The 21,399-nt window shown below is 50.2% G+C and overlaps 1 protein-coding gene across 2 annotated transcripts in view; it reads right to left on the reverse strand.

Annotated features, from left to right (window-relative positions):
• Positions 1 to 110: 110 nt before the first annotated feature.
• The window catches only part of VAX2 (ventral anterior homeobox 2), a 59,708-nt gene continuing 38,419 nt past the window's right edge, over positions 111 to 21,399 (reverse strand). The window contains exons 3-4 of one of the 2 annotated variants that reach the window (XR_012158793.1): positions 9,048 to 9,628; positions 111 to 7,612 (exon numbers count right to left, since the gene is read on the reverse strand). Coding sequence is in view for 1 of the 2 variants with exons in the window: in XM_073343056.1 (XP_073199157.1) it covers positions 9,146 to 9,628 (483 nt within the window). In the remaining variant the exon portion in view is untranslated. Of the gene's footprint in view, positions 9,629 to 21,399 lie in introns of both variants that reach the window. The other variant, XM_073343056.1, reaches the window with a different exon arrangement.

A 21,399-nucleotide genomic window follows, 5' to 3' on the forward strand; every position in this document is an offset into this window, starting at 1 on the left:
TGGGCAATGTTGCTGGCGTCCTGACGTTCAAACTGTGGGACTGGTTCACAGCGATCGCTTGCTCTGCACACTTGGAAAGCAAGGAGGAAAAGGCAGGGGGGCATCATGACATCACTTTTATTAACCATCAGAAACCACGTTGTTCATTAAAGTTTTACATACAGTACTTATTTTTTTCTTTTTCAAATTGTACAAGTTACGATAAATTTCCAGGATTTATCTCTGGTGTTCGAGACTGTTAGAACTTTGTGTGTGTGTGAGAGACAGAGAGAGAGGGCGGTAGGGTTACAGGGTTATTTCCTGAATGGTTGGGGTTGCAGATTTCAGATTTGATGGTGATTCTTTGACTTGTTAAAGCAGACGTCTGAACATTTCTGGAGGGGACGCTAGCGACTTTGGAAGGGTCTCTGTGTGCAGCAAGGAATAAGCAGCAGTACCAGCTGAGGGTCAGGATTTGAGCCAGGTAAAGATAGGAATTATCCTCTCCCTCCAGCCAGGAGTTTTAGGAAAAATATTTGCTATTTTGTTCCAGGTCCGTTAGTGGCTTTCCTCCCCCAGTATATTACTTTCTGCAAAATCGTCTCCAAAGTATGGATGGTTTGTTGGCAGGGTTTTGGGGGGTTGGTTCGTTTGTTTTTTTTACATCCGAACTTGTGACATTTCAAATGCTCACAAAGCCTAATTTTGTCACAACATTTTGAAATTTCAAAAGTTTGGAGGCTCTCTTGCAAGAAAACCGGCCCCTGTTTGGGGTGAAAGTTGGCCCTTTCTTCCTCGAAATTTACAAGGACAAAAAACAGCTCTCAAAGTGCAATGTGTTAGTCACCAGATCGGACCATTTCCCCCAAATTAGAACAAGACACGAGAAACCTTGCAAAGTTGTCAAACGTCCTCATGAATATTTCCCAGGCCCTTATTCAGGGTTTGGAACAAAGGGACTGCTGTATTGGAGACGACTGTCCGGTCCTGGATCTTGTCTCAGATAGGGGCCAGCACCAGAGAAATGTGTATGAAACCTGCAGCAGGCAGATATGGGATAATCTGCCCAAAAGAGAAGGTTCTGCTTTCCAATGCCCCTCTGTGAGAGAATCCTGGCCCTAAAGCACGAGGATTCTATTTCTGCCAAGTTTGGGGCCTCCAGGCAAATATGAAATTCTTCGTATTTTAATTACAGGATCCGTGCACAAATTTTGCCGCACACGGCTGTGTCAAAATTCAAAAGGTCGGAAATACTCCTCGCCAGGAATAAACCATGAAATGCACTTGAACATTAAAAGGAAACGGTTTGCTAGCATAAGGCCCCGATTCTAGATGTTGGTTTTCCAGACAAACAGATTGCAAACAGAGCTGGAGGGAAAATGAAAAAGAAAAAAAAATTGCAAAAAAGTGTTTTGGGGGGGGCGTGTCTCGTTTTTTCCTGTCGAAACACCATATGTCAACCAAAAACGTAATAAAAAATGCTGAGCTTTGCAAACCTGCCCCCAGCACCAGAGCTTGAAGAAAAACATAGGAGACAAAGTGTGCAAATGCTGCTGTGATTTTTTGTTGGTGCAAGTCAACCAAAAAGCCCAGTGAAAAGTCAGATTTGGGGAACTGTAAACCAGCAATAGTAACAAACCCTGATAAGAATAGAGAGATGTGGTCTAAGCAAAGGACCGGTGCCCAAATCCTCAAAGGGCGTAAGGTGCACCTTTGAGGTTCTGGGGCTGGGACAGAGAAGCTCCTTATTCTGGGCTCTGCCAATAATGTCTATGACTTTGGGCAACTCACAGGCCCTTCACTGTGCCTCTGTTTCCCCATATGTGAAAAAGTGATAGTGATACTTTCCTACCTCCCAAAAGTGCCAATTCACTAATATTTGCAAAGTGCTCAGACAGTGACATGCACGATAAATATTATTTCATAGATATTGATCTTTTTTTAAAAATGAGTGAAACCTCTTTATAAAAACATTTATTTTAAATATTTCCCTTCAAAATAGGGGGAGGAGTTTAACACACTGGCTAAGGGTAAGAGACTGGTCCATATAGAGGAAAACAAGTTACTCCTGGGAGCAGCTGTGGAGCTGGTCACTGAGTTAAAGCAGTATAGATCTGTGCTTTTAGTCCCTCATTCAGCAAAGCACTAAATCACATGCTTAACTTTAAGCATGTGTATAAGTACTCTTCCTGAACTGGGGCCTGGGGTTTGAAAGACGAATGGTTGACCCCACTAATGACCCTATACGGGTTTACAAACAGCAGTTAACAGGCATGGGTAGGAATTAATTTAGGCCAGAGATTCCTTATATGAAAAGCACCACAGAACCCTTGGCATGAACTGTACAGGGCTTTGCTTTTACCTAGAGCAGGTAGGGAAAACGCCAATCAGTTGCAGCCAGCCAAGTAACTGAGCTGTTAATATTTTCTATTAACCACTTCTGGGTTTTGACCAAAAAAATGGAACCAAAAGCCGAGGGAGCGTGGATTGAAATAATTGGTTTCTGGAAAAACTGTTCTGTTGTTGAAAAGCCAAAATTTTTACTGCACTTTTGTTGCAGGAAAACCGGGACCCATGCGAAAATTTTCCATGAAAACAGGCCCTTTGGTGGGAAAGCCAGTTTTGCAAAAGGTATTTTGACCAGTGCTGCATTGATTACCTCTCCAGGAAGCCCTTAGGGTTTTGATTTATACGCCCCAGGATGAGAAATTACCTTTCCACCATGTGGGGGATTTAACCCTGTAGCTTTACAGTTACAACCTAGAGTCTAGCCTAGGTTCACCCACTAAGTGACACAGGAAGGTGTCTCCACTCTCCAGTGCTTATTATTCCCCACCTGATTCCTGAGGGGCAGCATTTCTGGCACAGTGGACACGGCACAATACTATGAAATGGCAAGTTTGCTACCCTCCCTCCCCGCCCCATCCTGGGCCCGTGGCAGCTGCTGTGCGGTAACTCAGAAGTGCCCCCGCTGTCCCAGCCCAAACACTGTAACAAACCCTGAAAGTGCCGTGGCCCCATTGTGCTAAACACAGAGAGCGGAGCAGGGGAAGGGGGATGTAGATAGAGGATGGGGAGGGGATGGCGAAGGGGGGGCAAATGAAGATAAAAAGAGGTGATGGAGAGAGGGAACGGGATAGCTGGGAAGGGACAAGGGGATCAAATCAGACAGAGCCCATGTTAGTGTGTAGCTCAAGGGGCTCCTCCCATCCCAATTGCCACAGGGTGTCATCAATCTTGGTACTGAGGATATCACCTCAGCCCCCATTGCAACCTGTGTCACCGCCCCGCCCCACCATGACCTCTCTCTCCCACCCGGCGGGTGGCAGCCCTCCATGCACAATCACTGACTGGATCGCAGGGGAAAGCCACCCACCCCCAAACATCCAGGGCAGATCCTGTCCATGGTGACAGTGGCATCACTTCCCTGAAACCAACAAGGCATTTGCAGCTGGGATCTCAGTGGGCACTGGGCAGGGTGCCAGGCGGGTGAGGTCAACTGGCACCTTGCTAAGGATTCCCTGGGTAGAATGCGAGCGTGTGGGTATCATCCGTCCCTCTAAGGGTTAATCTTTGCACACCCCTGCCACACACCCCCATCGGCTCCCACGACTCGGCATATAGTGCACAAGGCTCCGTCTGGGTGAGCGAGTCGACATGGGTGTCATGAGATAAAGTGGCATGGGCTCCGCCCAGCGGGCTACGCAGTGGGATGTGCCCTAGACTCCAAAGTCCACTCTCTTCTCATCACCCCAATGCAGGGGCACCCTGAGCACTAGCAGGAGTGCTGGGTTTGGGTGTTGTGGAAGGGGGGTGGCTGGATCCGACCAGGCCAAAATAGCAACAGATCTGGCTCGATCCATTCCTGCTTCCCAAAGCTGGGCCTTTAATGCGGGAGTGGGACAAAGGAGGCGCTCGACTATGCCCCTAAAGGTCACGGGTTCGAGTCACACCTCTCGAGTTCACCCAGCTGCGCAATGGCTGCCCGATCACACAGGGGAGAGCCGCCAAAGGTGGCTTGCCTGCTGGCCACATCATGCCCTTGCGTCCCGCTGGCTGTGAAACTGACGTGCCTGAACTGCGTCAGCCCCGCCAGCCATCGGCTCCGGGGGCCTTGACTTTGACAAAGGCGGAGTGGCTGGTTGATTTCGCTTGCCAGATACCCCAGAATGGGCTGGATTAGCAGGCTCTGGCCTCAGCCCCTGTGCTGCTGGCCGTGCAAATGCAGGCCCCGCCTACGGCCCTGATCCTGTGGGGTGCTGACCAAACACCGCTGCTGAGGACGGCAGATTTCGACAGGGTTCAAAGCCGTGCTCCTTCCCGAGAATCGTCTGCGCTTCAGCCCTCCGCAAAGCCAGGTTTCCTGGCTGGAGGCAGCCGGGGGACCCTCCTGGCCCCAAACCCATCTGCAACCTCATGGCAAAAGAGCCTTCGCCGGGACACTCAGCAACTTCCTGCTGAGCTCTGAGCCTGAGAGGTGGTGGGACGTGGGAGAGAGGGATGAGGCGGGGGGACCCCTTAGAGATAGCAAGGCCAGGCCAGGCCAAATGCCATGCTGAGCAGCAGACAGCAATCCAAGCACAATACGCCACCGGCCAAAGCCTGGCCTCATGGAAGCCATTGGTCTCAATGGGGGGAGCTCAGGGTGGGTAAAGTTGTCAGGATCGGGCCCTAGTTTACAATGGTGGGGGTGGCACCTGTGACTTGTCAATGGCCAGTTGAAGGCCGGTGGGGCCCAACCCTGCCATCAAAGCCACAGATGCCAAGGCCAGATGGGACCATGGGACCATCTAGTCTGACCTCCTGCATAGCCCAGGCTGGAGACCTGCCCCGAAATAATCCCTAGAGCCGAGCTGTTAGGAAAACATTCCGCCTTGATTTAAAACTTGTCAGTGCTGGAGAATCCACCATGGCCCTTGGTAAATTGTTCCAATGGTTAATTCCCCCCCATTACAAAATTTACACCTTATTCGAATCTGAATTTGTCTAGCTTCAACTCCCGGCCATTGGATCCTGTGAGATCTTCCTCTGCTAGACTGAAGAGCCCATTATTAAATATTTGTTCCCCACGTAGGTACTAAAAGATGGTCATCAAGTCACCCCTGAGCCTTCTCTTGGTTAAGCTAAATAGACTGAGCTCCTTGAGTCTATCGCAAGAAGGCAGGTTTTCTAATCCTTTCATCATTCTCATGGCTCTTCTCTGAACCCTCTCCAATTTATCCACACCCTTCTTGAATTGTGGGCACCAGAACTGGGCCCAGAATCCCAGCCACAGTCGCACCAGTGCCAGATAAAGAGGTAAAATCACCTCTCTGCTCCCACTCGAGATTCCTCTGGTTATGCACCCCAGGACCCCGTTAGCCCTTTTGGCCACACTGGGAATTCGTGTTCAGCTGATTAGCCACCACAACCCCCCAAATCTCTTTTAGAGCCGGTGGGACTTCAGCCGCTTGCAGGATCAGGACCTAGGTTTGCAAGGGAGCCAAGAGGGCAGGAGGAAATCCTGAAGCCCTTCCAAGTCGATTTGCATGAGGAAGCCTGTTGACATCCAAAAGGCTGCTTGCAGGAGCAGACGTGTGGATGCCAGGATCAGGCCCTCCGTCTGTGCCCAATTCTGAGAGGTACTGATGCTGAGCGCCCACCACCCCATTGGTGCTGCAGGAAGCTGCAAGTGCTAGGCAGGTGCTCAGCAGCCCAGCCCAGCTCCCACTGGTGTCGATGGAAGTTTGGCCCAAGTCAGAACTGCAGGATTAGGCCCATTGCTAATAATGCACTTGTGCTCTCACAGCCATTCTTCCCTCCTACACAGCCCACACATCCTGGATTCACCTGCTTTCTGCCTTTTTATGTATCTATTTCCCTATTCCCAGGACACGGCTGGACAGACAGGCAGGAGTCCTGGCCAGCCTCGACTCCAATCAGTCATGCCCATCAGCAGGACATCACACCCCCCTGGGTGTCTGTGGCAAAGCGGTAGAAGTCATAGAATCATAGAATCATAGAATATCAGGGTTGGAAGGGACCCCAGAAGGTCATCTAGTCCAACCCCCTGCTCGAAGCAGGACCAATTCCCAGTTAAATCATCCCAGCCAGGGCTTTGTCAAGCCGGACCTTAAAAACCTCTAAGGAAGGAGATTCCAGGTAACTCCCTAGGTAACGCATTCCAGTGTTTCACCACCCTCCTAGTGAAAAAGTTTTTCCTAATATCCAACCTAAACCTCCCCCACTGCAACTGGAGTCGCTTATTGCACCAGTTGCTTCGGCAAGGAGACAAGGCGGGAGCAAGGCCATGGTGGGGGGTTAAATTAGAAATGGGAGGAGGGAAACAGGGTGGCTTTGGCTCTGCCCAGGGTTCACTGGGCCTCACAGAACCAGATCAAGGGTGGTTTGAATCTGGGTTTTGTCTGATCTGAACTCCCACTGCCCGGGGCGTCAGGAGAAACGCTTCTGAGTCTGCAAAAAGAACAGGAGTACATGTGGCACCTGTGCTCAGAAATGGGCCAGAACCAAAGTGCCACATTCCAATAAGCCTCAGGGCGCGTTTGAAACCCTTTCGTAAAGGCCTGCGCCCCGTGCCCGCTCAATTGAGGGCTGAACCGAAACCTGGGTCTGAATTCGAGAGGGTTCAAAAGCTGGATCTGGATCCCAATTTTATCTCTTGATCCCACCTGTAACTTCCAGTTACTGGGGTACTATTCCGCCAATTTCTCTTCTCTCTGAAAACCCTTTACCCAGTCGTCACAGTAACCCCATGCAAGCTAGAACTGAGAGGGGTGAGACAGGGAAAAGAGTTCAAGTTTTGCTTTTCAGTTTGGTTGCTTCGTGCATTTGATACCAATTTCTGTACAGTCGTTTTCAGGCTGTCCCTGTCCAGGCACTTAGTCAGTTGCGCCTGTTGTTTGCCTCCCTCTTTCAGAGGTTTCCAGAACAACAAGAACAGGAGACTGAAATGGCCAGCGGCACATGGGGTCAATGTCGGGCCTGAAACAATGTTGAACGAGAAACACTCGACCCTGTTCAACCCAAGCCTTGCTGCGGGGGAACTTGGCTTTCTGTCCCTGCAGGGAGTCCCATAGGAAATGCCCAATTTCAATGGTTTGAGCGTTTCGTTGACCCCCCACAATAACTAAAAAGGCTAGCTTTCTGCACCCAAAACCATTGTCAGCCAAAACCTGGAATGTTTTCATCTGGGTCAAAAATGTTCATGGGTGGACAGAGGAAAATTCCCAAGTTGCTTTGAACTCGGGTTGTTTGGAACTGACAAACTTTCCACAGGTGAAAAGAACAGGAGGACTTGTGGCACCTTAGAGACTTAGAGACTAAGGTGCCACACGTCCTCCTTTTCCTTTTGCGGATACAGACTAACACGGCTGCTCCTCGGACACCTTTCCACAGGTGGCATCTCTTTAAGGCAAGGACCAGCCTCAATCTTCTGACACCATCTGAGTGATCTTAAGGGTATTAGAAAAGGTCTTGCTAAAGGCTTAGGTCCAGATATTCCAAGGTATTTAGGTGCCTAACTCCCATTGGCACCAAAATACCTTTGACGGTCTGGGCCTTAATGACTCACCCGCATGCTGTCACTGTTGGTTGACATGGAAATGTTTGGGTCTTGGGCTCTTTTCCCATGTCCCTAGTAGAAAAGCCGTAAAAACATGAGTCACGTTAGTTAACATCCCTGCATAGCCGTGTTTTCTAGCAGCCACATTGTCCAGGCTGGCAGCCGTCCTGGGAGCTGTGTTTATTATCCTGCTTGGCAAGTGGGCATGGACATTGGGGTGTTGGTGTGATACATAAATCGGTGACTATCCATAGTTCGTTTGTTAAGCAGCTGTGTACAGTCTGTAGGGCTCCCCATTAATTTCCCATCTGGGCAAGCTGTCAGGGCTGTATATACCCTGTCAAAAGCCAACTGCCGCTGCTCCAAACACCAGACAACCCTTTTGGGGCTGGGGGGGGATGCAATGATTTCGGTCAGGTCCATCCTTAAAGCTGCTGCTCTGGAACCTGTCTTTGCACCGCTGCAGAAGAGCTGCCAGAGGCCCCCAGGCCCGGCATGTGCGCGGCGCTGGAGAAAGGTGAGAGGGGCTGGGATCCAGGCAAGGGGCTCTCTGAGTCCCACTCTTCTCTGTGCCAAAAGTGCTTGTGTGGGGGGGAGAGAGGGACTGAAAGCACCAACGCCAGCCTGTATGTACAGTCCTCATTATGCTTGAGGTGCCTGCTTCCTCCTTCAACCACACCCCCGCTATGTTGATGGGATTAACAAACCAAGGGAGGGTAGTGCTGACCCCATGTGCAACAGGGACAGATTAAGGCAAGATCAAAGAGACTAGACTCTGAGCCTCCCCCTCCTGCTAGGGGCTCCCCAAACTCCCCCAAGCCACCAAAACAAAGGAGCACAAAGTTCTTTACAGATGGGGAAACTGAGGCACAGAATGGGGACTTGCCCAGAGGCAGATCCAGGAATAGCACCCAGGATATTAGCCCTGGAATAGCCCTGACTCCCATGTCTCTGCTCTAACCACGAGATCACACTGCCTCTCTAATCAACACGCAGGAGTGGGGATCTGCTCTTCCCAAGTCACACCCCGCCCCTGAATATTGTAACATCACAACCCCCCATTATAAAATCCGGGATTGGCTTTAGCTGCCTGGCACTTCCTGTCCCACTTGGCCTCCGTCCAGGTCTGGCTCCACATCCAGGGTACTGGGTAATTTCTGGAGCCTGCAATCAAACAGATCAGACAGCAACCGCGCGGTCTCACTCCGTGGCGCTTTGCTCGGGTGCGAGGATCATTGGCAAACAAAGACAGAATAAAACACATGGTGCCAGCAAAGCTTCCCCCGACCCTCACTCCCCACCCTGGCTCTGATGGCAAGAGACAGAGCATCTGTGTATAAATACTACCTGGCTGGCACCCTGAAGCGGGGCGCATTTGACCCCCGAGCAATCTGAGATGGGGCGAGGCCCACCAGCTGTGCTTTCCCCTGCGTCTCCCCGGGGAACCCCAGTGAGTCGGGCACGTCAGGCAGGGTGTATATGGGACACACAGTCACACGCAAGTCACCTGGGCATTTGTTCGCCGGCCTTTGAGAGTCCACAGGCAAAAGACCAGCCCCAGGTGGGAGACATGGCGCGGGGAACGATTTTGACCCTGGGTTTTAGTTAAAGGCTCGGCTTCTTGCTGGGGATCGGACTGTCTCTCCTCTCCGCCCGCGTGTAAGGCTCAAAGGCAGAGGTCCCCAGCCCATAGCCGCTGGGTAGCTCATGCAGGCTTCCCAGGAGCGGGCCGCTGAAACAGAGCGCGGTGGCAGGGAGCCGGGGTGAGGAAGAGGAGGATGCTAGAGACGGGACCTGCAGGCGGAAGGCTCCAGTCCCCGGAGGGCTGTTTCCACTCCTGCTCAGCCCGGGTGAGGTGGTGCCGGAGGGAGCCCGGCTGGCTCCGTTCCCGGCAGGGCTCCCGATGGGATTCGAGTTCGGAGAGAGCAAGTTGGAAGGGGCCGGCACAGACAAAAGTCTCCCTTGTTCCAGGAGCCGGAGGATGTTACACGTGGCGAAGGATTCGGAGGTGGAGGACGAGCGTTTCTCAGAGTCCCTGCTCTGGTCCTTCTTCTGCTTGGTGCGCCGGTTCTGGAACCAGACTTTCACCTGGGCGGGGGGGGGGGGGAGGCAGACAGAGTGCAGCCGAAGTGGAAAAGAGAGCCAAACAGGGTGATGGAGGAGAGAGGGGAGAGGCAGGATGGGGATAGAGCATGCAACGGGAAGCAGGGAAAGAAGAAAGAGCAAGAAAGGCAGAAGGAAGAGAGGGAAGGAGGGAGAGAAAAGGAGGGAATGGGAAAGGAGAGAGAAAGACACAGCCACAATGTGTTAAACATCCTAGAGCAAATGGATTCACCCACCCAGTCACCTTCCCAGGAGCCAGAGCGACAATGGGGTGCCTCCAGCTACCAGGGGACAGTGAAATCTGGAGCGACAGACCCTCCCTGGCAAACGCTGTGTCCCTTCTGGGGAGAAGATGCCCTGGCTACATGGAGCCCATGGCTCAAGGGAGGGACGTAGCAGATGGAGGGATAAATGGATACAGCAGATCTACTCTCCCCAGGCTGCGTTTGGGCTGCCCATTGGGCTGTGTCCATCGTCCCTTTAGACCCAAGCTCTCTGGGGGAGGGATCCCATGAGCCGCTCCGCACATTTACCCAGAGTGCAATGCAATGGCCTGATAGAAAGAGCGAGAGAGAGCGATGGGGTCAAACCAGACCTCGGAGCAGCCCCAAGCTCTGGTGGATCTGCTTCCAGATCTGGAACCGACCCCTGTAGCTGACCATGTGCCCTGTCACAGGCCATGCCAAGGGATGTGGCAGATTCTCCATCAGGGACTGTCCAAATCAAGATTGTCGTCTCTTTCTAAGACACACTCTAGCTCAACCACAAGATATGGGCTTGAGGAAGGAATCCGGGTGTGGCATTCACTGGCCTGTGTTCAGCAGGTCATAACAGCATCTGCTGACCTTAAAATCTATGAACCAGATCCCCGGTTTGGACTTGGCTGGACTCTGGGGACGTGGAAGCTCTCAGCACATCACCTCCTCTCAGTGAAATAAGGAGCGGGGCTGAGTTAAGGCTCAGTGGGTTACAGATACACCAAAAACAGAGGCTCTTCCTCCAACCCCTGGATGACACTTGCCCTTGGAAATCCCAAGTCTCTGTTTTCCCTCCCAAACCAGGCAGCCCAGCCACCCCAAAGTAACCAGCACCTCCTGCCTCTCTGCTTCTGACCTGTGGCCGACCCTCGGCCTGCTCTGAGCTCCCCGCCTAGACGCCAAAGGGCCGAGGACCCACTTGACTGTGCCCCTGAAAGAGAAGCGCGACAGAGCGAGAGGGGGGTACTGAGATGCCAGGAAGAGAGATGAGATGGAAAGCCAGACAGATAAGGGAGGGGTCTGTATAGGGAGATAGATGAGATGGAAGAGGCAGGGGTATGTGTGGGGACAGACGGATGGATGGACGGACGGACGGATGGACGGACGGACAGTCAAACTGTAGACCTCAACTGCGTGTTTAAATTCTAGCACTGAGAGCAGTGAGCGTCTCACTCACCCATGTCATTGAGGAACCGCGCCAGCAATGACTCGCGTCCTCATAACCTGCAGCCCTCACGCACCCATTGACACCACAGGCCTGCTGCGCTGAGCTGCCGGACCACGGGCAAGGAGCCGGTCTTGGACCCTCCCCCAAGGTAATAGCACGGCAAGTGGCTTAGCAGGCTTGGAGAAAGGCTGGGAGATTTATACGGCAGGAATAGCATCTGCAGTGACACCGGCTAAGGCAGGGGCTCCAGATCCTCATGCTCCTGGGCAGCAGACCAGCTGGGGTCAGGAGGGAAAACCCTCTCCCATGGTATAGCACAGTCTGATGCATGCTGGGGCCTGTAACTTCTATCAAAGCAACATCCATTGGCCACTGTTAGGCAAACCCTGTATACGATACCCTCTGGGCTGAACGGCGCCAGGCTGTGGACAGAGGCTATAACTGCTGGGACAGGACCTCATGAACCGCACTGTGGAGGTCCAAAGCTCACCTGAAGGACCAGCAGGTGGGTGAAGGGCACCCACCTGCTGCCCCTCCTTAGGACCGCCTAATGGCCAGTTTGGAGCTGCACTGAGATCTCTGGGAGAAAAGCGCCTCCTTCTGGCGCCAGCGGCATAATCCCTGGGATTAGCGAGGGGCTAGGGGGGTGGAGAGGGCACGGCAACCTGGGGAGGGGGAAATTCCCCTCGATTCATTGGGATCGGCCCTGGTTCCTGAGTGCCCTTGCCCACAAAGCAAGAGCTTCTTGGAGAATTTCCTTCTCGGGGCAGGGCAGGACCCTCCCCATTTCTAAGCAGCACTGGGGATAAACGGGGGTGGGAACGGGGGGCTCAGGAGACAAACTGAATAGGCCCCAGATACTGAGCCCCTTCTGGCCCCCCAGGCTTGGTTCCTCTGAGTCGGGGCAAGGAGATTCTTTAGTTGGGCTGTGGGGGAGGGCGCATCATGCCCCACACTCTGTCCTTCCTGGGGATAACTAGTGGGTTTCATTTCCCAGGGCTCTCAATCCTGCCCCTCTCGCCAGCGTGAAACCCACAGGGAGCCCAGTCCTGCAAGTTGCTGAGTGTCCGGATACACTCCTGTTGAATTCAGTGGGAGCCCAGCACTGCTTGGGACTGGACAAACTTACAGATAAGGAAGCAAGGGGGTAATTAAAGATCTAAGCAGCTCATTCCTTGCGCCTGGCGATTTACATTCACTGCTCCCATTAATAGCAGGGTGAGTGGATTTAGATCGAAGAAGTGATTTAAATCACCCATTTTAACCCTGATTTAAATCAGCAAACAGGAAACCTTTGTTTCTATTGATCTTTGCATTTGTGCTTTTTAGTTATTTTCCTAAAACCAGGTTTATTCATTGGTTGGTAACCATTAAAACACGACGATTTTAATGAAATAGAGCTTTTATACTGAACGTGGTGCTTCTTTTTGCAAACCAGGAGGATACACCATATCTTGCTATATTTATTAAAGCAGTTATATAACTTAACTTACATGGACTTAGCGTCTTTTTTTTAAAAAAAAAACAAACCTGTTTTTATCCACCCTGATTAATAGGCCAGAGGCAGGGCATGGCCAGGGCTCATAGTAGAGTATATGGTGGAAGGGAAGTGGTTTCTTCCCAAGCCCTGTGTCTGGCTCAGTCATCTCTTTTCCTTCTGTTAGGAGGCAGATTCAGAGGCATGTATCTACATAAGAAGGGCCAGACTGGGTCAGACCAAAGGTCCATCTAGCCCAGAATCCTGTCTCCCGACAGTGGACAGTGCCAGGTGCCCCAGAGGGAATGAACAGAACAGGGAATCAGCAAGTGATCCGTCCCCTGTCGCCCATTCCCAGCTTCTGGCAAACAGAGGCTAGGGACACCATCCCTGCCCAGCCTGGTTATCCGTTCTTTGAACTGGCTAGATGGTGGTTGATGTCCCCTCTACCAAAGAGGGGAAAAAGCCCTGTAGACAACAGGACTGAAAGGGATGCAACCAGAAGCTGGGGTGCCCAAGCTTCCATCAAATGTCACTGTTTAAAAAGGTCTTGTACATTTCAGTGTATAAATACAAAGTTTCCGCGCTCTTTTCTCCGGCAGGGCCAGCCTGGCTCACACAACCCCACAGTAACAAAAGGGCTTGGCTGAGCTAAACTTTCAGTAACGAAGCGACAGCCTTCCATGTGTTCTGACTCTGGATAACCTTCCAGTAGCACGCTGGGTGTGTCTACCCTGCAGCCGCGGGCGAGCTTCCACGCCCAGGTGGACAGACCCATGCCCGCTGGCCTGGGGCTAGCGTCAGCACAAGGCTGGCTGTCCGAGTACAAGCCCGCCTGGTCCCCCGGGTCACAGAATCCTAGAAGATCAGGGCTGGAAGGGACCTCAGGAGGGCATCTCGGCCAACCCCCTGCTCAAAGCAGGACCACGCCCCAATTTTTGCCCCAGATCCCTAAATGGCCCCCTCAAGGATTGAACTCACAACCCTGGGTTTTGCAGGCCAATGCTCAAACCACTGAGCGATCCCTCCCCCCAATGCTCAGGTGGCTAGTCCATGCCACTGCCCGTGCCGCAACGTTTTAGCGCGCTAGGTGGGGCGGAGCTAGTCCTCGTCTGTCTCCCCAGATTGGGAGGCACACTCCCCGCTGCAGTGTAGATCATCCCTCCTTCTGCCCGTTGTTGTGTGTAAACCTTTCAGCCTCAAGCCAGGACCCTGCAACCACCAGCTTGGCGTCACGAGGAAACCCGACCTAAACTGTGCACTTCCCAAGCAGCGCGGCTGAGCTCACCCTACCTTAACAAAGCGGCGCTCTTCAGCAAACTCTTCAACATGTGGCTATTCCTGGCACAGTCCAGGAGCTCATGGGGTGTAGCCAGACTGCAGCTGGCAGGGGGCGAAGGGTCTGCCCAAGCAAAGCCCAGGTTTACTACCCAGGGCTGTGTGCAGACTTTGCCTTTGGGTTTTGCACTGAGCACTGCTCTGAGTTTTCAGTGCAAGGCACACTCTGTCAAGTTTCACCTCCTTTTGTGTCAAGCTACAAACACCTCTTGGGTTTGATGCCAACCCCATCTGCTGGTTCCAGGTTTCCCTGCAAGGTTCACAAGCCTCAGAGAATCCCTTACTGAACTGGGGTCTGAGGTTTGAGATTGCCAACATGGGAAACTGAGGCACAGAGAGAGCCTAAGGCCAGATTTGTAAAAGTACTAGGGCATTGCTGCACACAGTGTCACAACACCTAACCAATTTAAGAGCTTAAAGCTCATTTTTTAAAGAGATTTAAGCCCTTAGGAATCTAAATGGACTGACTGTCAATGAGATTTGAGCTCCTAAATCTCCTTTACAAATCTAGGCCTGAATGACTTACCAAGGAGGCTGTGGTAGAGGTAGGAATTGAACTCACACCTTCAAAGCTGCAGGCTAGCATGCTAACCACTGGCCTGCCCTTTCCCTATGCTCCTACTTTTGTGGTGTTCACCAAACCAGTTTCACTGTGATATAGGGCTTGTAAATCAGTTTGTTTTCAAGGACAATACAAAGGCAAATGCCCTGTTTGTCTAGCTAAGGGGAAGCTCCGTACAGGGCACAGAAGGATCGGCGTTCTATCACTGTAAAGTCCAGAGAGGCCAAGGTGTATACACAGCATAGAGATACCTGTGAAGTCCTCTGGGCCAGGGATTTGTAACACTATAAATAGATTCTTGATTACATGAATGATGTGGGTCAATCAGATCTGAGAAGGATCGGAAGGCACTCCAGGAAAGGTTCACAAAGCCAGGGGAATGGGCAAGCCAGTAGCAGCTGAGATTCTGTATAGACAGAAGCAAAGCAATCCACACAGAACTGACCAGCTGTGTCGCTGGGTTCTAAATTAACTGGAACCCCCGAGGGGAAACACCTGGCTATCGTTGCAAACAGTTCAATGGAGACCTCTGAACAATGTACAAGGTCGCTAAAAAATAACTTGGGAATGATAGGATGGATTCAGAAGAAGATAGTGGGTAACAGCGTAGTTATTATAATGTCAACAGTACTGTCAAAATGGGAAGAAGCTAAGGCTGCAGCAGGAGACCAAAGATGGAAGGCAGTGGGGAAGGGTCTATGCTCCATATGGACAGAGAGACAGAAGAGAGAGAGGATTGTCAAAACTGTGATCAGTGGACAGACAACGCACAAAGAGGGCTCCATTAGACAAGCGGTTTGCTATGAATAATTCACCCACCCCTACAAATTAATAGGATATAAAAAGAATGAGCTATTTAGGGGCAGACTTACAAAAGAGATCCGGAGTCAGAACATCAAGCTCTTGGTACCCACAAGTGGGGTCAGGTTTTAAAAGTGCTCAGAGTCAGCACCCATCGTGCACTGGGCCTGTTGACCTGGTTTGACCATCTGGCCACTTCTTTTGGTCCCGTTTTTTGATTAAACGTTTTTTCACAGGAAACAATGCTGTCTCGTCAAAGCAGAAATGTTTCATGGGAAGATCTCAAAATTAACAACGTTTTTGATGGGAAGGTTTCTGAGGTTCAGGGTGAACTCTCTGGTCACCTCCAGAGAGAGAGAGAAAACTGAACCTTTTTGATCCCAACCCAAGACATTTTGACACAATTCTGTTTCGTTGAAATGTCTGAAAGGTTTCGGTTTCATTCCAGCGCAGAACAAAATCAAATCTCTAAACCTCGAAAGTTGTCATGAAACAGAGTCGTCATTCTCTGGGAACTCTAGTGGTGGGAGCCGTGATCTTTTGAAAGCAAAGCCCCATGTGGATAAAAATAATATCTGGCATATGAGTTAGAGTAAAAACTTTACAGGATGTCAGCCCTCATGCCTCAGATAATGCCGCATCTTCTGAAGAGCTAATGTTAGGGTTAGAGCTGGTAGAAGATTTCCATCAACATTTTTTTTTGACATAATGGATATTTCTGTGGGAAAAAATGTCCATTTTTGTCAAAAATTTGCTGAAAACACCAAATAGACTTTTTTTTCCCAATTTTTGGCTACTGAAAATCAAAACTTTTCTGTTTTAACCCCCAAATGCTCCATTTTCAATGGCAATGATTCTCAGCATTTTGAGTTTTTCAATGAAAACCTGCCAAATTTCAGAGATAATTTTTGATGGAAACAAACGTAACAATTGGTTTGGGTTTTGGTTTCATGGGACTTGGATGTTTTTCAAAAAGCTCGTCTCTAAGGATTATTGTGGGGAAGTTCTCTGGCCTGTGTTGTACAGGAGGTCAGACTCGATGACTCCAATCTATGACTCCATGAATATTTCACAGGGGAAAAAATCATTTCCCAGTCAACTCTAGCTCGTAAGAAACTTCCCCCATCAGCATATGACTTCATAACTGTCCAGAATGAAAGGGCTTCATCTCAGCTGGCTGGTGCTGGTCAGTGCTGGAGACAGATTACTGAACCAGATGGACCCCTGATCTGATCTGGTGCGGAAATGTCTATGTTTCAATCAAGCAGAACCCACTTCTGATCTCCTAGATTGCTCCGAGCCTTGAGCAGCCTCTATGGGCTTCAAATGAAACTTCCCAAATAAAAAGCATATGCCCCTCTCGGAATCAGCGCTTCATCCCTCACCAAAGGCTCTCATTGCATCCCCAAACACAGCACATACTCAGGCATGACACTTGTCCCTGACTTTATAATCTTTGTTCCATCAACATCAACTCAGACTAATCCCTACAGAACTCAGTCCCTGCAATCCAGGCAACCACCCTGTAGCAATTCTTTAAAAAGGGATATTGTTCTGAATCAGCTATAACCCTCGAGCAAAAGCCCATGGAAAATTCCAGCTCAGACTTTGCCATGCACAAGGTCTGGGCTGGTAAATGGTGCTTACATGCCAAGGTGATTGGAGATGCGGAAATAGATTTTTTCACACAAATATTTAAGTCACGGCTACACAGAGGTCTAGATCTGCAAGATATTGGGCAGAGAGCCGTGTGTGTGGAAGGCCCTGGGTCCATGCGACGGGTGGATGGATGGTTCAGTAGAAGAGGAAGGATGGTCCATTGGTTAGGATACTAGTTTGGCTCTTGGGAGACCTAGCTGAATTCCCGGCTCCACCGTAGACTTTCTGCATGACCTTGGGCTTAGTCTCAGTTAGTCTCAGTCTTAGTCTCAGTCTCAGTTAGTCTCAGTTTTCTCCTCTGTACAATGGGGATAATTGCACGGTGGGGCTGCAGTGAGGATCAGTACATTAAAGAGTGGGAGCTGCTCAGATACGATGATAAGGGGGCCAGATAAGTTTTGATACACTGCTTCAAGAATCTCATTTCTCCTGAACCCGTGGATAACTACAGAGCCAGCGGAATGCACAGCGAGCTCTACGTGACTTTGCACAGAGTAAACAGCTCGCTAACATCTGGCACTTTCTCAAAAAGAATCAGCTGTTCGGAAGAGGAATAAAAGGTTTCCTGAAAAGCGAATAATTCCAGTGCACTCAGTGCCGTTGAGATGAGAAAAACATTTGCCCAGCATCAGGTCAGATTTGTCATTAATGCTACTGAAAAGAAAAATTCTGTTTCCAAGGCATGTCTTGCCATTAAAGGTACACGCTTAAAAGACACAGAGATACAAATCTCCTTCTTGTTATGGGTTCAGAGGGGTGGATGGTGCGAAGCATTCATGGCAGAGCTGTAGCCGTTAAGGTAGGGACTGGAACACGGCACAGTGTTTTTCCAAGGAAGACGTAGCACACCGTAGCTAAGGAAATGGTATGGAATTCAAAGGCAAAACTTGTTTCATAGTCAAGCTCTAAAATATCCATATAAAGACAACAAACTCTGACAATTGCTTTTAAAAATCGTACCTCTTTAGGGGAACTGGGCCAATAATTTTCTACAAAGTAAATGCACATAAACCACCTGGAAACCTGCTTACTTATGCAGTTAGTTAAAAAGATGTTTACTGGTAACTGCCAATGGAAAGTGTAGACATAGCCAGGAGAATTCTTGGATGTCAGAGAACACTTAGGATTTAGGGAAGAAGAACACGATTTTAAAGTCTGCATTCTGATCCTGGTTAAACTTCAATGAAGCATCTCTAGATTTGCACCCAAACAGACAAACCAGTAACTCTAACCCACCAAGAAAAAAATCCAGCAGGTGAAGTAAGAGTTGAATTTAGTAATACCGAGGAGAGCTACTGAAAAGGTAAAACCCATATATTGGTGTAATTCTACAGCTGCAGATGAAAAGCCAGATCCAGTCTGGATGTGCATTTCTCCATGCAATTTAAATAAAATATGCCTGTTATCTGAGGCAAGCCATGGAAGCCGGGTCTGGTGCTTAAGGCACTGAATGGGGAATCGGGAGTGTTCAGCTGCCAGGTCTTCCACTTGGAAGTCAGCTCCCCATCTGTGAAACAGGGATTGTAGCTCCCTTTGCCTGTCATGTCTGCTGAGAATATATGCTCTGCGGGGTGGGAACTGCTCCTTGCTGAGTATCTATTAATATCTACCTGGGGAACAAATATGTAACAACGGGCTCTTCAATCTAGCAGAGAAAGGTCTGACATGATCCAATGGCTGGAAGCCGAAGCTGGACAAATTCAGACTGGATATAAAGGGGTACATTTTTAACAGTGAGAGTAATTAACCATTGGAACAATTTACCCAGGGCTGTGGCGGATTCTCCATCACTGGCAATTTTAAAATCAAGACAGGCTGTTTTTCGAAAAGCTCTGCACTAGGAATGAATTCAGGGCAGTTCTCCGGCCTGTGTTATACAGGAGGTCAGTCTAAATGATCACAGTGGTCCCTTCTGGTCTTGGCTTCTATGAATCTGTACAGGGCCTGGCACAGTGGGCCTCTGATCCCCCTTGCTGCTTCCAAGTGCTGCTGTAATACAAAAAATAATACTGATACCATCAGGTAAGATCTCAGAAGCAAAAGCGTTCCCAGTTCCCGCTGTGGGACGAGTGCTGTGGCATGCAAAGTTAGACAACTCGTGTTCCGAGTCAGGGGCCTGAGATAATGCCCCATTTGGCCATTCTGGCCATATCTGCAGCTGGGGTGACACAACTCCTTTGCCTTGCGGGGAGTTGGACTGATTCACCCCTGCTGAGGATCGGGCCCATCTAAGTTGGAGTGAATCCTATCCCATGCAAAGCACCAAGCTGGAAGAGACCCTACCTGTAGGCCCACACTCAGTGTTGTCATGGGCAGCCTCTCCTCTGCTACCAGACTGTTCTCCTGTAGCAAATTTCCAAAGGCACAGGGGGAAGTTAATTGCCCCCCTGACAATGACTTTCACTGAATACCGCCCCCCAGCTCTGTTCTATCGCCCTGTTCCTGAAGCCACTTGGGGGGAAGCACTGAGACAACACTGTCCCAGAGGTCGACAATACCTAGGTGTCACCCATCTCTGTATTTTGCTCACTTCTGAGGCCAGGACCACTCTCACCCAGCTGTCTCAGGGCTTAGCCCCAGGGCTCCATGTGGGCTTGTACCACCCACTCTGAAGTTCCTGGGGCCACAGCCTCACTGCTCTGTGGCCCAAGTGAGCTGGATTAAAGCTAGCTCAGGTATGTCTGCTCAAGCTGCATGCATGCCCAGTGACCGCACTCTAGAATGACCTGCATTCTGGACGGGAGCTGAGAGGAGCCAGCTCCATTGATGATCAAGAGGCGTGGTTGAAAGGTCTGCTCTGCAATCTGCAGAGATTTGCAAGGGATGACGAACTCTTTGACAAACCTCGACTCTAAACCGACGGACAGGCAATATGCTCCCCCAGGGGACGGCAGGGGGTTGACCCTGTCTGGCACTGGGCAGACCGATATCAGCAGACAAGCCGCGATTGTCGGCCTATCACTTTGAAAACCGTATGATTGCACTCGGCCCGTTGCATTGCCTACAGGTGCGTCTCATGAAGGACATGGGTCCCTGGAGGTCGGCCACTGAAGTCTGTCTGGGGATCCCTAAGCCAGGCAGGCAGGAACGAGCAAAAGGGAGACCATGGTCACTGTGTTCAACTCTCGTAAGTTCAATCAGAAGAGGTATGTATGGGAGTGTTCAAATGCCAAAGCCGCAGCTGGGGATAGGCGTGGCACAGGGGCATCCAGGCCACGCCCCCTTAGCGCTGGCTCCACCCCTTTCCCCTGTTCCACTGACAGCAAGACAGGGCGCAATAGTCTCTATGCTGTCGGAGGGTCCCCTCACATGGAGTGATCCTCTCTGGTCCAGATGGGCTACCTCTACAGCCAGCTGCCAGGGACTTGACACAAAGCAGCTGCACTGCATCTGAGAGTCTGGCCCACGTGCAATAGAAATCAGGTAAAATTGTTCCCCATCCTCTCTAGGTGTTGCCACAAAACAACAATATAAATAATAGTATGGGGAGACAGCATGGACACAGCAATAAACAGGAACTCAGGAAACCTGGGTTCTATTTCCAACTAAGCAACTGAGCTGCTGGGTGACCTAGGGCCAGTCACTTTCCTGCTCTGTGCCTCAGTTTCCCCTCCCAGACTTTGTCTGTCTGGTTCATTTTGTCTGTGAGCTCTTCAGGGCAGGGACGGTCTCTCATTAGGTGTTTGTACAAAGCCTGGCACAATGAGGTCTTGATCTTTCCCCACCGCACAGGGGCGTTGTGAGGATAAATACATTAAAGATTGTGAGGTCCTCAGATATTACCAGAATGGGGTCAGATAAGTATCTAAGACAGACAGATAGATGGAGCTCAGTTGGGGCCCCCAGGCACTAATGTAATATAAATAATTAATAATAATAGTACACATAGCAGACACCCTGAGCAAGTGTAATAAGTAGATCAATATTAGCTGAAAGTGATACTGATTAATATGAATTTCATATACTGAGACCCAGTTTTGCATAGCTGGGAACACTGTGGGGGGAGGGGTCCAGAGGACTGGGAAAACAGCCAATGTGACAATATTTAAAAGGATAAATGGGGATGACTCTGTTAAATATAGGCCAGTTAGCCTGATATCGATCTCAGACAGAAATGTGGAATGGCTGATATCGGACTCACATAAGAACATGAGAACGGCCAGACTGGGTCAGACCAAGGGTCCATCTAGCCCAGTGTCCTGTCTTCTGACAGTGGCCAGTGCCAGGTGCCCCAGAGGGAATGAACAGAACAGGGAATCAGCAAGTGATCCATCCCCTGTCTCCCATTCCCAGCTTCTGGCAAACAGAGGGTAGAGACACCATCCCTGCCCATCCTGGCTAAAAGCCATTGATGGATCTATCCTCCATGAACTTATCTAGTTCTTTTTTGAACCCTCACACAATAAAGAATTAAAGGATGGTCACATCATTCATGCTAACCAACATGGTGTTGTGGAAAATAGGTCTTGTAAAAAAACTTCATATTGTTCTTTG

Source organism: Lepidochelys kempii, chromosome 4 (assembly GCF_965140265.1).
Source record: "Lepidochelys kempii isolate rLepKem1 chromosome 4, rLepKem1.hap2, whole genome shotgun sequence".
Classification (NCBI taxonomy): domain Eukaryota; kingdom Metazoa; phylum Chordata; order Testudines; family Cheloniidae; genus Lepidochelys; species Lepidochelys kempii.